At 43.3% G+C, this 15,380-nt stretch overlaps 1 protein-coding gene across 1 annotated transcript; it reads right to left on the reverse strand.

Annotated features, from left to right (window-relative positions):
• Positions 1–1,040: 1,040 nt before the first annotated feature.
• LOC117838939 (polycomb group protein EMF2B) lies at positions 1,041–11,379 on the reverse strand. Its single transcript, XM_034719144.2, has 21 exons — positions 11,015–11,379; positions 10,301–10,437; positions 10,130–10,185; positions 9,351–9,459; positions 9,093–9,249; positions 8,949–9,017; positions 7,912–8,048; positions 7,289–7,348; positions 6,810–6,934; positions 6,388–6,452; positions 5,639–5,691; positions 5,364–5,417; positions 5,223–5,282; positions 4,378–4,424; positions 4,153–4,289; positions 3,870–3,996; positions 3,726–3,774; positions 3,533–3,616; positions 3,367–3,446; positions 1,705–1,794; positions 1,041–1,608 (listed from the first exon to the last, which is right to left on the reverse strand). Exons 2-21 carry the CDS (start codon positions 10,424–10,426, stop codon positions 1,509–1,511), a joined length of 1,785 nt encoding a protein of 594 aa, XP_034575035.1. The 5' UTR covers positions 10,427–10,437; positions 11,015–11,379; the 3' UTR covers positions 1,041–1,508.
• Positions 11,380–15,380: the final 4,001 nt, after the last annotated feature.

Genomic DNA, 15,380 nt, shown 5'->3' on the forward strand with positions numbered 1-15,380 from the left:
ACTGGTCCGAATCCGAGTAGTAGTTGAGGCCCTCGATCGTATCCATATCGGATTGTGATCTGGACAGGGCAGCCTGATAAATAGTGGCTGCATCGCGGAGTTCGAACGGGAATTGACTCGGGTGGTAGTTTGACTCGCACGATGGTTTATGTGTCGGCTCGTGAAAATCAATCTGACCGGCGGGAGAAGTTGAGTTGAACTCGGACTCGTCCCCCAGCCTCTGAATAGGTGAGAAATTGAAAATTCATCGAAATTCTTGACGAGATCCTCCAAAGCTTGGCGCTAAAGCTTCATGGTTTGTTGCTTCTTCTCCGGGGTCGACGCAATGTGGCGGTGGAAATTTCCAACACCGTCTGCGATGCAAACCCAGGAGCCAAAGACAAACGTCACACCTGCTTCGAACGCGACGATTGGCTTGATGATGACTTGTGCCATCGAGTTCGCCAGTGGATTATCGACGAGTCCCCCTACCCAGGGCGCCAACTGTCGGTGTTTAAACCCAGCAACCTACCAAGGGTGTGCCCGAGGCAGTGTTTTGGTTGATGGAGCTCGTCGAGATCGGGAACTTGAAGCTTCGGGCCGTAAGATTGCGTAATACACTACATCATGTGTGTTGGTTAGATTGAATTACTTTGGAGGAGGTACTTTGATGGAGGTCCCTACCTCATTTTATATTGCTGGGAGCAGAATTACATGTTAGTTGGTTACAAGAATACTAGTCCGATACGACTAGAGGAGTTCTACTCTTATTACAACGAGTACTTTCAAAATTCTCGACCAATTCCTATTTTTCTATGTAGACTACGCCATTCTGCATCATGATCTCCATGTCAGATGTGTTTTGAACTATCCAATTTTTTTGATGGGCCTATAGATATAGATGTATGTTCAACAGTTTCTGCCTTTTCATGTAGATTACGCCATCCTATATTATGATCTTCATGTCAGATGTGTCTCGAAATATTCAAATTTTCTTTTCTAGTGAGTGTTCGACAGGGAGGTGGAAGGAGGGGGGACGTACAGACAGAAGTACACAAATCTTCACCAAACAGTACAAACAGCGTATATCTAGCGCGCGCAGACGCAATAGATGTTCAACGACGCTCAATTGTATACAGGAAATAAGAAACACTACAGTGAATGACAAATTATTCATCATCCATACCACACTCCACCAGTAAACAACATCCAGTATCAATAAATACAATCGATCAGTCATGAATGAAACAATGATTGTCTCGGCCACGGATGCAGCCTAATCCCTTGATTTCTTCCCAGGAGGGGAGCTGTTCTTAAACCTTCCCCTGATTTCTTCCCAGGAGGGGAGCTGCTCTCAAACCTTCCCTCCAAATACATGCCGCTATGGTACCTTCCAAGTTATTCCACAAAAGGTTTTTTCTTTCTTTCTTGTTCAGAAAACTTCTTCAATTACCAGACCTACAACTGATGCCATTTTACACAAGTTGACTAGCAGTTTCTTTGCATGGAATTTACTTGGGGTCAGAACTTCAGTCTTGGTAGCTTTGGAGAATTATGTTACACGTATTCATGGTGCGGGCATCAAGAAGGCTGTGGTTCCAGAGTTTAATCATGAAAAAACGCCAGCCCCTATTCATGAATCAAGAAAATTGCAAATTGGATTAAGTATGCATAGTGTCGGAGAGGTATTATTATTACCACATATATTCTAAAGCAACTGCTCACCACAGCAGGGCAGGGTTTTGCACAAGTTGTTGGCCATGGGACCTGGTGAAGGCCTCACAAGCCCAAGGTATATGACCATCAGCTAGCACCCTGCAATTTTGCTTCTAGTTAGAACCCGCGCAAAGAACGAATAGCATGGCTTGTAGATATATTGTTGATTCTGAAATACTGTAGCAAAAGCAATAAAATGAACAAAACTAATCAATTAAATACTGCTGAAGAATCTGAAACAAAAAAGCAGTTAAATGAATCATGTAGAGATGGATTGGAGCATGTTTAAGAAAATGTGAAGGCCCGTGTGGGGAAAGAATTGTGAAGAATGGCATTCAAGACATGCCTTGCTGAGTACATGCTTGCAGAGCAGAGGTCAGGAGCAACCCGGCTTGCTCCAACCACTCAAATTCAACGCACTTAGGTGCCTCACCAGGGCTAGCCCCCAGAATATTTCCCTGCCCCTCAAGCGTGGAGCCACAACAGGATTGTGAAGTACCCAAGGGTGGTAAAGTGCCTAATAATTTAGCCTAACAATTTTAAAGATCAGGCTCAATAAGAGCCGGGCTAAAATACTATTTGTTTTTGAACTAATATTAATCAGGGCTGTGTTGGATTGTGAAGGAGGCATAAGGGCCATGATCCATTACCACCAACCTGATGCCTGCAGAGTCCTACAATTCCATCGATCTCAGTAGGACACAAATATTTGACTGTGTGGAGTCTGTAGGTCGTGTATGGCGTGCCGTGCGCGTGGGTGAGAGAGTGTGTCTGCGTGTGCATGTGTGGGAGGCCCAACAAGGAAAAAAAAAACAGCTGTATGCTCGGAAATTGCTCCATCTTAACACGTTCTGAAACATTCATAAGAACCTATGGAGATAAAAATGTAGTAACATTTTGGTTAACAAAATTCAGTAACTCGATCTGAGATCTGGCCACAGGAAAATTTCAAATTTGGAAATGTAAACTGTATTAATTTTTGTCATTTCAAATTTGAGAGATTTGTGTTGTCTTCCTTCCACAAATTTATGAGAATAATGCTCCAAATCCTTGTTAATACATGCATGCCAACAGCATCTACTGCTGACACACCATTGAAGACCACAAAACTATAACTTGCAAAAGTGTCAATAGTAATATGCAAGGCCAATTAGATTCGATAGAATCAAAATAACAAAGTTGCATCCTTTCCAAAACAAAATTTCAGGACACCGTGTAGATGGACGCGAAGCATGTGGGGGCATGGACGCAGCAACACGGCAGATGTGGGATCAGTGAAGGTTCAAGTCCAGTGAAGACAGTGGAGATAAAGTAAAGTTGTTAATTGGAAGGGACAGCAATGGTGAGGCTTTGTTTCCAGCATGGATTGTAGCAACTGACGGTAGTGTTTTGCACCTAACAATGCACACAGCACAAACCAGGGGCTTTATTCATAACTGTGCAAATTTTATTGTATTTCTAAAAACAAGATTTTGACCAACTTTATTCAAATTTTTCACATTTTCAAACATTCCAGGAGCCGAAATCCTTGGTAGTAGTTCCATACAGAGAAAATGGCTAACACAAGTCATTGGAGTAAAGAATCTATATCGCCATGAAGAACAAACTAGAATTAGCAATAGCAGGCGGAAAAAAATTCCTATCTTCCGTGTCAGAACAAAGGGCACTGACCTTTGTTTTCGAACAAATGAATTCCACATATGCATAATAAGCTTCTCGTCTTTCGTAACATCAACAAAATCGTCAAGCATCTGCATTTCAGCAAAATTGTAAAACCAATGATTAAAAGGCAATACTTTATCCTGAAGAGCAGAGCAAAATAATTGTTCGATCTTACCCTTCTATCCTCAAAGTCGGCAATATCATCATCAACTTCATCTTCACTATCATGATCCGAGAAGACTTGTTCCAATGCCATTGGCTACAATGAAGTGTAACAATGCGATCAAGCTAGACTTTTGCAGGAGTATGTGCACGCATGCTGACATACACGAAAGCTAAATGGAAAGAGGTGTGTGATTTTCACTAACCTGTGCCCTGTGCGAATGGAAAAACTGACGTTTTTGCAGGAGTTGTTTACTGCCAGATAATATAAAAAACAAACAGTTAGTTAATGTTATAATAGATGCGCCCCAAGAAACAATATTAACATGAACAACATGCTATAAACATACTTTCTGGGGTCAGATCTCTCAACAGATAGCTTCCTTGACTTCCCAAACTGTAGCACTGTTGGTGGTGGAAGATTGCTACCAGGTACAGTGTGGCTAGGGTCAACTGGAGCATCTGCTACAGAAAACCCTGAAAAATTGTTAAGGAAACGTAGGTGTCAGATGCATAAAATGATAGAGCAGGCATGAAGCATCAGTGCAGGACTGCAGGGTTTTTCTCAGCATACAGAGTAATTAACTAAAAATTAGAAATAACCAATTCAACAGACAGTAGGATGGAGTGTACCGTTCTCCCTTTGCACATAATCATCTTCAGACAATGCCTGAGCATCTTCATGTGATCCTGATTCCATAATATGTGAATGTACATGCCTGAATTTCTCAGCAGTCGTTTCCAACCGTCTACGCTTCTTGAATCTCGACCTGATTGAAAGCAGTTAGGCAACTAAGCATATAATTATTATTATTATTATTATTTTTTTGGGGGGGGGGGGGGGGGAGAGGAGCATACCGGTAGGAAAATGTTTGGTGCCTTGGATCAACTCCCTCTGCCAGAAGCTGGATATAACCAGCCCATTAGATATTATAAATACAAATACTAATGAACTAAGCTCTTCAGTTTAAAGAAATAAACAGTATTCACCATGCATGAATGTAAGACCTTATCTGCAGAAAATCAGCAAGGCATACTGAATACTACTCGAAGAATTTTGAAGGTAAATGTAAGTTTCTAATGTGAACCAATAATTGTTTCCTGCACTTTCAGCTCGCCTTCGGTCTCTGCACTCAAGAGTGCAAGAAAACAACAGCTAACAGCTTTAGAACAGCGCAGCTGCAGTACCGGCGGGACACAGTGAGGATGCTGACCCATGTGTGTGAAGGAAGATAGTGTGCAGCCCAAAGCCTTCAGATGTCCAGCAATATTAGCAGCCTTTCATTCTGTTTGCTTATTGTAGATCAGTTCATGATCATCAAATTCCAAATCCTGTTGGAGTACTTTTTAGCATTCACTAAACAGTCGAAGTTTTCGTGGAAGAACACTAATGGGAATGTTAAACACATGGGACACCGACACTATTTATTTCACTATAACAGGAAAATCAGCTTAGGCTGAGTCCTATATTGTAGAAATTAGAGAGGGAGATAAGAGATGAGGGCAATGCCGCACACAGCGAATGTGCTGGGGGCGCCTGGTATACATATTGCTCAGGGGTGATTAGCTTCCTAATCATACAGGATTACAACTGGTGCCATATCTATCTATTCATGACGGGAGGCCTATATATGGTAGGCAACCAGTACAACTAGGAAAGACAATCGAAACATATTTCTCTCGATCATATATCACTAATTTACCTCAGTTTTCCAGGCATCAGCCTTCAAACTAACATTAACAGCCTGGCACTCTTCAGATATCTGTGTATGATAAAAATATTAATTATCAACCTATGAAGATTGAAGAAGATTTTGCAATGGAGATTTCAGCGGTTTACAAACCCAAAACTCGAAGTGGAATAGATCATGTGACGAATTTAAGTGACATCCGAGGCCCTAGAATCGTCAAAACAATGATATTAGATACAACTTGACGAAAAGGTAAAGTGAATGCAAGTGAACAAATCAACTATGTGGTGTGAAATAACAAAAGGATGTGTGATTTTATCATAAAGATAGCAGGTGAGGGTGTGAGAGTGTGACCTGATTGACCACATAGTGCAGCAATAAGTGATAAATGCATAAAAATAAAAATAAAAAATCTGCTTTAATTTTACCTTGAAGCTTCCACACGGTACCAAGCAAAATGGGCAAGAAAAATCTTCAGTAACTGGTAAGAATAAATCAATGGACCATATAAGAAAAGTGGAAAACAAAAGGAAGGAAGAAGAAGAAGCCATGATAATTGATAGCAATTAGATTTTTTTTCAAAAAAGAAATGCCACTAAGCATTCAACAGAAAGGTGTAATGTTGTCACATTGTGTAATGGTTTTTTTCGTGATTACACATCCTGATAATTCTAGAATTTTATCGAACACCTGATAACTCTAGAATGAATACCAGCATCTTTATTTCGTATTTCAAATCTTTAGAGAAGAATTTTAATCCCATGAATTGTACAATTTCCATCTATTCCTGCTACCCCGTTGTTCCTAAAATCAGCCAACAACTGTCCTTAGAAAGATTTCCCAAGGAAAGTCATATTTTCTTTTGAGAACATGAACATGAGCGGTAACTGAACACCCACACAATCTCGATTTCAAAGAGAGAGAATGTCATCGTAAGATATTTCTCTTTGTGGCTCTTAGCATGTAGATACAATAAGTGATTTGACAAAACAATAAACATACCACCATCAACAAGCGTTGCTACCATTCGGTCTTATGTCGTACATAAAGTTTAACAAATAAGGCACAGGGTGAAAATGTACAGAACTCGCAACAAGAGCCAATACATGATGCAGCCTAGCAGCAACTAATGTGACAATGTAGGAGGGAGGGAGGGAGGGAGGGAGGGAGCCAATACCTTCAGTTTTTTGCATAGTATTATTGTAGTACTTGTAATTAAAAAGCACATTGCCAGCTCTCAACCTGGGGGGCATAAAATTAAATTTCCAATATGAACTTGGTTACATCAAACAATGTACTTGATAAAGCAGAAAGTTAATGGATGTACCAAATACAAAGACACTAGGTAATGTTTACATATCATGACCTATATATCATCTAGTGGTCACAGCAACCAAATGCAGCACAAACTAATTTTAAGCTTCAGATCATGTTCTTTAACAATAGTAAGAAATTGAAAGCTGTGCATATAATCATTACTGTTTGGGTGAACAAAGAAAACTTGGTTTGCAAAATATATGTATATATAGAAATGGAACAGGAGTAGGGCATGAAAGTTATTAAACTATAGAAAGGGGACTATGTATGTATTATAGTTACCTTATGATTTCTGGTAACATCGAAGGTGGGACATCATTATATGAGTAATTACTGTAAGGAGACAGAGACAAGTCTCTAGCACCAGCCTCTTCTGCAGACATGTGTACTTTTAATTGGTATGAACCCTGCAACAATAAAGCTTAATAATCTCAGCAAAACTGAAGGTGCTGCAATCCGACAAAGACAATATTTACTCAAATTCATTAGTGACAACTGGTTTCAGCTCCCCACATATGTAGCTGCATAGTGATTTGCAAATTAGGTTGCAGCAAATCTGATCTTCTTGTCATTATATCAAGCACAGAAAGTTTATTAACATTTGAATTTTGCCCCTCTTAACAGTTGAAATTTTACCAATAGTTTGGACCGATTTGATTTGAAAGATGAGCTAAAAGTTTGTTCAGGGCAGAATCTAGAAGGAAGAAATAGGAAGAATTAATTAGATTACACATGTAAGAAAGAAACGGGTAAAACCTTACCGTATCATCAACCTTATGGGAGCAAAATGTCAAGCAATTGTCTTGTTCCAGAAATTTTGGCTGCATGCATAAAACAATATTGTTTTCAACAACAAGCAGAGAGGATACTAGAATCCCTGAAGCATGAGAATTGAGAAACAAAACAAGGAGAGTATTAAACAGAATCGATGGAATTTTTCCTGGTCAGCATATTCCAACATGTACCGTCAATTTCAGCTAACTTATCATGTTTGCTATGTTGGTGCCTTTTTTATTGACTCGGTCCAAAATTACCACGACAAATCTTCTTCATACAAAACTAGCCATCCTCTTAGTTAACACGGAAAAAAAACACTGTAAATTTCTCATCATGCTAATTTAAAGGACAAGAAAATTACATGAAATGCAGAGGCACAAACAGTTTCGGGGAAGCTTGGATTCCGGGATAAGATAGAATGTAGGGTTAATCATCAACATTCGAATTAAAGGTGCGGTGAAATTCTTTTCTGAAACAAGTTCACATAATAGTGTGGAATCTAACCATATAATTATAAATTGAACAAAAAATATATATTCAGAAAATAAAGTTATATTATAGTACATGCTTAAGAGAATTGTATCTTAAAAACCTGAATGTGACATACCTCTAAGAAGCTTGGGCTCATTTTAACTGTAGAAATCAAATCTGCAGTTTCTCCCACACTTAAAGTCACACATTTCTCCAAAGAGGAAGCAAGTAAATTAGTTGCTATTTTACCCCAAGAACATTTTCCTTCAAGCTCTGTTAAAATGCATGACATAAATTGTAGTTAGTAAATTCAATAGGAATACGCGTCTACACTTGGTTTACTTTCAACCACCTATATTCTTAAAATTGTTTCTAAAATGCAAATGTTTTGAATTAATACTTTCTAAAAAAAGGTAATAATGACAGTGAGGGTTCCCTTGGCTGGAAGAAAGATTAATCCGATTACTAACAAAAATAGGACTTATCAACACGCTATCCATGTTGGATACGTGATCACATAGTGTCAGAATATTCTATTCATCTGTTCTTTCCAATTACAGTACAGATGAGCAAACATAACAGTTTTTTGGCTAAACTAACAGAGCAAAACATTCTGTAAACTGAAGAAGCAATACTCTCGAAGTTTCCATTTTTGAGAAAGTGCATGGCAGATTGATTTCTTTCCAGAAGTCCACATGAACGAGGACGTTTGCAGATGTAACTTCAGAACATAACGAGATAGTTTGGTCCAATTAGGTTCAGAAGATTGTTGCCCGATAATATGCAGTATGAAATGTTCACATGATGAAGACAGACCCAGAAGCATCTTGTATTAGACAGAGAGAAGCTTTGCCCTCTGCCTCTTGGATACAGGCGGTGTGGGAGCCAGGTATTTGATAAGGCAACTAGACCTTTGACCTTTCTACTACAAAAGAAGCAATGCACAGACGGCTAATTCAACCAGCGTGGAAGTCATATTTCTGCCACTAAAAACTAAATTCACACTAACTGAAATAATTTCTTGAGAATTTTCTGAGTTTCGATCTTCTGTTCTCTTGACTGCTATGACTTAAGATATTTGTGTCAGCCAAATCCACCATTTTACAAAAAGAATAAATGTATTGCGGCAAATGCTGATTAATTATCTGCCATAAAATGTCAACGTGAACTTACTTTGGAGGGAAGAGCCTTCCACTTCGTTCCCAGAGCATTTATCTTCACCAATAATTTGTCCTACTTGCCCTATTTAAATAAAGAAGAAATTGATGACCAGCGAACGAGTGAAGAACAAAAATTCACATAGGATGCACACTGTACCACAGCTAATGAAGATAATGTTAAGGTTGCATGCGCGGGAGGTTGACAAAGTCTTCAGATCAGGAATTATGAAAGTGGCTTCAGTTTTGTCTTTATTTCCAAATTCGCTAAAAGAAGTAAGCAAACAAACCCGGCTGAATCGATATATTGGAGAATGCTGCAAAATCATATCATGAATCAGAAATAAATATCCTATAGTACACAACCTCAAAAATTCATTTGCTCCATTTTCACCAAACCACAGAGGGCTACACTTACCCCTTCAAGCGTAATATTACTAGTAGGTCTAGCTAAAAGTACATAAAGAGGAAAGATATTCTGTGCTTGGGTATTTGTACTTCCAGAAAGTGATATGGTTAGCTGAATCCTGCATTGGTACAGATAAACAGTCAAATGCAAGACAAACAAGCAAGTTTCTTTTTTTGAACAATGCAGGTAATTTATCATAAAGATTACACCTGAGTAATTTTTTATCTTGTCTGAAAAAGCTACTGTTCAGGTTTCTACTATGCTTATAAAGAAGATGCAACCATCTAGTCAAGATCCTAACTGAAATAATAAAAATCAGAAGCAATCAGTGTTGGGATTATCGGTTATTTCTCTAGCTTATCTGCTCCAAACATAACTGGTATTTATGACATGTTTTGGTCTTGAATGGAAAAAACTGACTAAATTTAGAGCAATTCGCTTGCTTTAGCTGGTCGAGAATCCAGAGCAATAAAAGACTCCAGATTTCCCACACAAGCAAATATATGACTCTACCCAACCATGTGACTCCAAAAGAATAGATCGACCGTACAATCTTTGGAAAGAGAACTGTAGCTCAGTCAAAACAAATCATGTAGGTACTTATATGACACTAAATTGGAAATCCGTACCACTGGTGCTGAGCACGCATGTCTGTGCCCATGCTGTGATATTTAAAGAAAGGGGCGTAACTACTATATTGGTCCTGACTTATCAAGCCGTTGACTGGAACAGCACCTACATAGGTGCACAACCTTTAAAGAATATTACTGCTTATTCAAGGGCCGAACCTCTTTTTTCTCCTTGCCTGTATCTTGTATAGAAGGGATCTTTGAATAAAAAGGGGCTGCCAAATACAGAGAACATCATTGGTATATCAGCACTTACACATAACAATTAATAGTAAGAACGGACATGTGAGCATTGTTTTGACAGGAGTGTTGTTGTAAGATGAAATTTACATTTTTTACAGCTCGCCGCTGGATGATATTGTACAACTCAACTGGCTTGCAATACAAGGCAAAACTTTTTTCTGCAGCCAGTTGCTCATCTGGAGACAATCGAGCCCTTGAATGTTGAAGACACATCACTAATATTCCTGCACACAAACACAATGTGAATCAGGAAACATAACCCATCTCAACTCACTTCAAAAACAGGAACCACAACATAGTCACGATTGCACATCTCCAAAGAGCTGAATTTATAGAAAACAACTTGACTAGTTTCCAAAATCAATCAAGTTAGGTACGACATAAATTTCCAGTGAGCTATCTACAATCGAACTTCTCGCTACCTGCCCAACTTAAACCTACCAACTAAGACGTGCAACAATGCACTACCGAAGTCTTTGAGCAATGCATGTATAGTTCCGTGCCGAGATATTATCAATCGTGTACCCCACACACAGGCCTACGAAATTTGGATAGCCCATACTTCACTTAAGTGATGACGGTTCAATTCCATCCTACTTTATTTGAAAACAAATAGTAATCACCCAGACCTAATCGAGCCATGGATGGATTAACGTCGCTATTAGGTTAAAATCACCTAGCAGCACACAAATCCACAGCTAATTAAAGGATTTGGGCTTGATCAAGAACCAAGAGGCAAACCCTGCCTCCGAACGACGGAATCAGGATCACTAGACAACACGAGCAAGAACCAGCTCTCACCTGGAAGATCTCTGCCCCCACCGGACCGAGAGGGGAACCGTGACCGGTCGGAGGAGGGTTCGGCTGAGAGAGGCACGGACCGGTGGCGTTATGCTCGCCGTCGCCGGGGACGGGGATGGCGTAGGGAGCCTCCTTCCCTTCCTATGGAGGTCGGACTCCTGGGGGGCACTTGCACGCTTCAAGGAGGTGGACACGGAGTGACCCACACGGCAAGCTCCACCTCCGGTGTACGGCGGCGGCGAAGGGGAACTGGGAATTGGGAGGGTTTGTTGGGAGCGGGAGGCAGCGCTTATTTCCGCGCCCGGTCGGGGTCGAATCGACTGCGGCTGCGAGCGCGTGAGCGTGACCGCGTGAAGGTGAAGGATACGGGGGGATCTGGTCCGAAGAGCTACCTCCAGATTTTTCTCAGCCGTTCGATTGATATGTAATCGCCCTAAAATCCAGCTACCGGTACCAAGATGCTTTCCTTGCGCCTCTGAATATTGCACTAACTCTGTACACACACACGCCTACGAGCAGGTTTCAAGATCAACAAAACCATCCAAGATTTTATAAACACTAAGCAAGCCATATGGCTTTCACAAGTGGAAGACTATTTTATTTGTGGTTTTATAATAGCCTATCGTGAGACGAATCGAACTCGGACGGGTAGCCCCCCAACTGGAGTCGATACCACTAAGCTCTGTGTCGTTCTCTTGCTAAGATGAGTTTATACATGATATAAATGTTTCTTAGATTTTCCTCAAATATTTTTTTGGAGTTTTATCTTGATCTTACATGTGTGTTTTAGACATTAAAGTTATTTCTACTTACGTCGTACCAAATCAAATTCCCACGGTAAAAGAAACATCTGCGTTATAAAGAACACCTTTTATATAGAATATAAACATTCCAAGTGTTATGGCATTGCGGAGGATTTCGGTGAGACATCCAAGGTCAAACTTGGATCCATAGTGCTTTCAACTGGAGTCTTTACCACTAAGGTACGTGTTCTCTTCTTAAGATAAGTTTATACATGATATAAATGTTGCATAGACTTTTATTGAACTTTTCTTCAGTTTTGTCTTGCATTTTATGTGTGTGTGTGTTTTTTAGACATTACAGTTATTTCTATTTACATAGTTACGTACGTCATACCAAATCAGATTCTCATGAAAAAAAAGACCCTGCGTTTAGTAAAAGAACATGTTTTTTTCGGAATAGAAACATTTCAAGTGTTGATGAAAATTTAAATCCATTTTATAAGTTCTATTCATTAGGGCATGTGCGATGTGTAATGCGATGTATAGACTTTGTGTACACAGTTTGTAAACAGTTTGTTTGTCACTTGATATGATTACAGATGATGTATATATGGTGAGAAAATGGTATCTGCATTGGTTTCTCTCATCGTTCTCTGTAGATCGCTATTGGATGGCATATGTTCTTTATGTTTCTCTCTCCAAATCGTAGTGCCTCATGTTACATTTACATGAATTTTTTACACAACAAAGCTAAACTACTTGCAGGTGAATCTTTGTTATCGGAAATGTCGTCGACGGGAGGGAGTAGTTTTTGCGCGCAGCCTTGCAAATTCGGAACGAACCAAATTACTCCTTTGCCGAATCCATTGCACGGCCCAGTAAATCGCAAGACATCACTAGGCCGAATCCCCATTCCACGGCCCAGTACTCTTTTGCCCCACGTTCCACAGCCCAAGCCTGCCCGCCTCCGCAGCCCAGCCATCCCAAAACCGACGCAGACAGAGGCCAGAAGAACACCGTGACGTCTTCCACAGTCCCACTGGTCCAGTGCCGCGGCGCGGACATCGCCGGCTCTCTCACGCACACGCGGCCGTCGCGTCGCCCCCCAACTCTCCAATCCATGGCGCCACCCAGCACAACAAACCACCGGTTCAAGTTCAACGCCCGAGCGTGACGCCGACGCGAGCATGCGTGAGACGGTGAGAGGCAGAGAGAGTGAGAAACCAGGCGGGAGGCGACGGTGGTGGAGGCCTGGACCTGGAGGCTGGAGACTGGAGGCCTGCTGCGAGCTGACGGCGACGCGTGCATCTATCCGCCCGGCGACGGGTGGCCGTGCGTGCCCGCCATAGTGGGTTTGGTTTGACGAATCCAATCCCACGGATCCCGCCGCCCGCCTCCTTCCTTCCATCCGTGGCCCATGGGGACCTGCAGTCCTGCGCCGGACGGCGACCCAGCACATAGGCAGAAAGCGAGGGCGCGAAAGCGCCCGCGACCCCGCCGGGGTCAACGCTGCTGCTCCGCCCTGTACCGCAGCCACAGTACCAGGCTACCAGCAGCAGCCGCCCCGGCACAACCGCCCAACGCGTGGAGCAGCAGGAGGTCCCAGGCCTATGCGCTAGATGCCCTGTAGCCTGTTGGCCGTCGATGCCGCCGCACGCCGCCGTCGCTGGGCTGCACACGCGGCACCGCGTTCACGAGCAAGCCTACCACTACTCCACTACAGCTTCCACCCTCCACTACACCACTAATCGCTAGTGTTACAATCCGCACGTACACGTGGAGAGGAAGCGTGTGTTTGAAGCATGGCTGCGTCGGAGGAGGAGGACCCGCCTCGTCCCGGGTGTCTCCTCGTCGGCGCCGCGGTGGCGCGGGGCCCCGGCGGCAGCGCACGGTGAGCGCGTGGTGCGCGCGCGCGGGCCTCGCGGCTCGCACACGGCGCGCGCGTTTGGCGGGGTGGCGCGCTCGCGGCCATTATATATGCAGGGGCGTAAGCGCACCACGGCCATCTATGGCCGATGGGGGGCTCCGTTTCGCTTTCGGCCTTTTCCGGCGAGCGCACTGGCACACCGCACACGCACAGGGAGCGGCATAACGGAAAGCGAGAGACCATTTGGCATCCAGCCACTGTTGGAAAAGGCCAGCTCTGACTCGTCACTTGTGTTCGCCCTCCTCACGATGGAGAGAGAGCTCGGTGATGATGGGAAGCCGGGGCACGTTCGATGGTCCTGTTAGGACCGGGGGTTCGATCAGCTCCGTTGTCCACTCATCACTCAAGCACTCGGGCAAACGGCATGATGATTTGCTGAAATTGGTAAAATGCCGTCCTCAGCCGGTTTGCTAATTTAAGGTCAGATTCCCAGCATTGAGGTGGTCGCTCGCTTTCTGTTCAATCCAGCGTCGAGAACATGAGTGCTCGGCTTGGTTACCCCTGCTGGGCGCAAAATCAAATGGTATCGAATCAATGGACCTCCAAAAAGGGTGCGTGTGCACCAGGCTCTAGCGCAGTGTCCCATGGAAGCAGAACAGTGCATGTGCATGCAGTGTTGCAGTATGTCCAAAATGGTATTTCTGTTGTGATTGTGAACGGTGCAACTGCTAGCGCTCAATAATCTGACTCTGGATACATAAGAGTATAATAAGACGTCGAAGAGTACTCGTATCGACTAAAATTCATCCGTACCGTTCTACATTCGGAAAGCTGCTTACTGATCTCCATTCTCCAAGGTCTTTTAGTCTCCATCTCAGCTGAAACTGCGACATGCTGCTGTTCACTCCACGTGACCGGACAAGAACGCCACAAAGCTGGCACCCTTTAATCGATTCCCATTGCAAAAGTGATTGGTACTGCCCTGCGGCTCCGGGGCTCCGGGGCCGGGCGCCGGGCCGCCGGCCATGCATGGCAGTCTGGTGCTTGTGCCTGGCACGCTGCCGCACTCGTCCCCTGCTGTCCTCCTTCTACGGCAGGTGGAGCAGCAGCCACGCCGCCCCGCCAGGCGCCAGTCGCCGGCGCCACCACCCATGTGTGCCCGCAGAACCAGATGCCCGCCTTCTCTGCATCACCCACCTGTGCCTCGGCAGGAGTCCTGCAGGACTCTCCATGCCCACGCGCTGATGCGCGAATTGGTGTCCACTCGCTTCTCATTTTCAGCGGCCAAGTCCCTTCCCAGCCAGTGGTACCGTTGGAGTACAAAATCGTCTTGGCGGTTGCCTCTGGATGACGAATATGTGCATGACAAGGGGAAGTCTTGTCTTTTTTTCAGCAAGCTCGGCGTGAGGAATATATGAGCAAATCAGTCGGGGCAGTGGACACCATGACGGCACCAGATTCTTGGCCAAGGTCCAAGGTTCCATCCCCGATTTTTTCCCTTCTCCACAAGCTGATGCTCGATGTCATCCCAAATGTTCAACAAATATCTTTTGGTCTGGTTCGACCGCACGAGAGGTGATACGAATTAACAACTCGCAGAAGCGAGCGCAAGAACTGAGATGTGCTCACGGTGCCATGCAGTGCTAGTGCATGGCACAGTACAAATGCTCTGCCGGGCTCTGCAAGGAAAACGGAACACAAATCACTCCACAAAAACTGGCAATGCGCATTGCACAGGCACACTCAGCTCGCTCAG

Source organism: Setaria viridis, chromosome 9, assembly GCF_005286985.2.
Source record: "Setaria viridis chromosome 9, Setaria_viridis_v4.0, whole genome shotgun sequence".
NCBI classification, from domain to species: Eukaryota; Viridiplantae; Streptophyta; class Magnoliopsida; order Poales; family Poaceae; genus Setaria; species Setaria viridis.

Bases quoted from the DNA above. Each gene is read 5' to 3' on its own strand.
- LOC117838939 (XM_034719144.2), bottom strand. From the start codon at position 10,426: ATGTGTCTTCAACATTCAAGGGCTCGATTGTCTCCAGATGAGCAACTG. The intron at 9,018-9,092 runs GTACAGTGTGCA...TTATTTAAATAG, and splicing joins CATTATCTTCATTAGCTGTG to GGCAAGTAGGACAAATTATT. The intron at 5,418-5,638 runs GTAAAATTAAAG...TGACGATTCTAG, and splicing joins TACCGTGTGGAAGCTTCAAG to GGCCTCGGATGTCACTTAAA.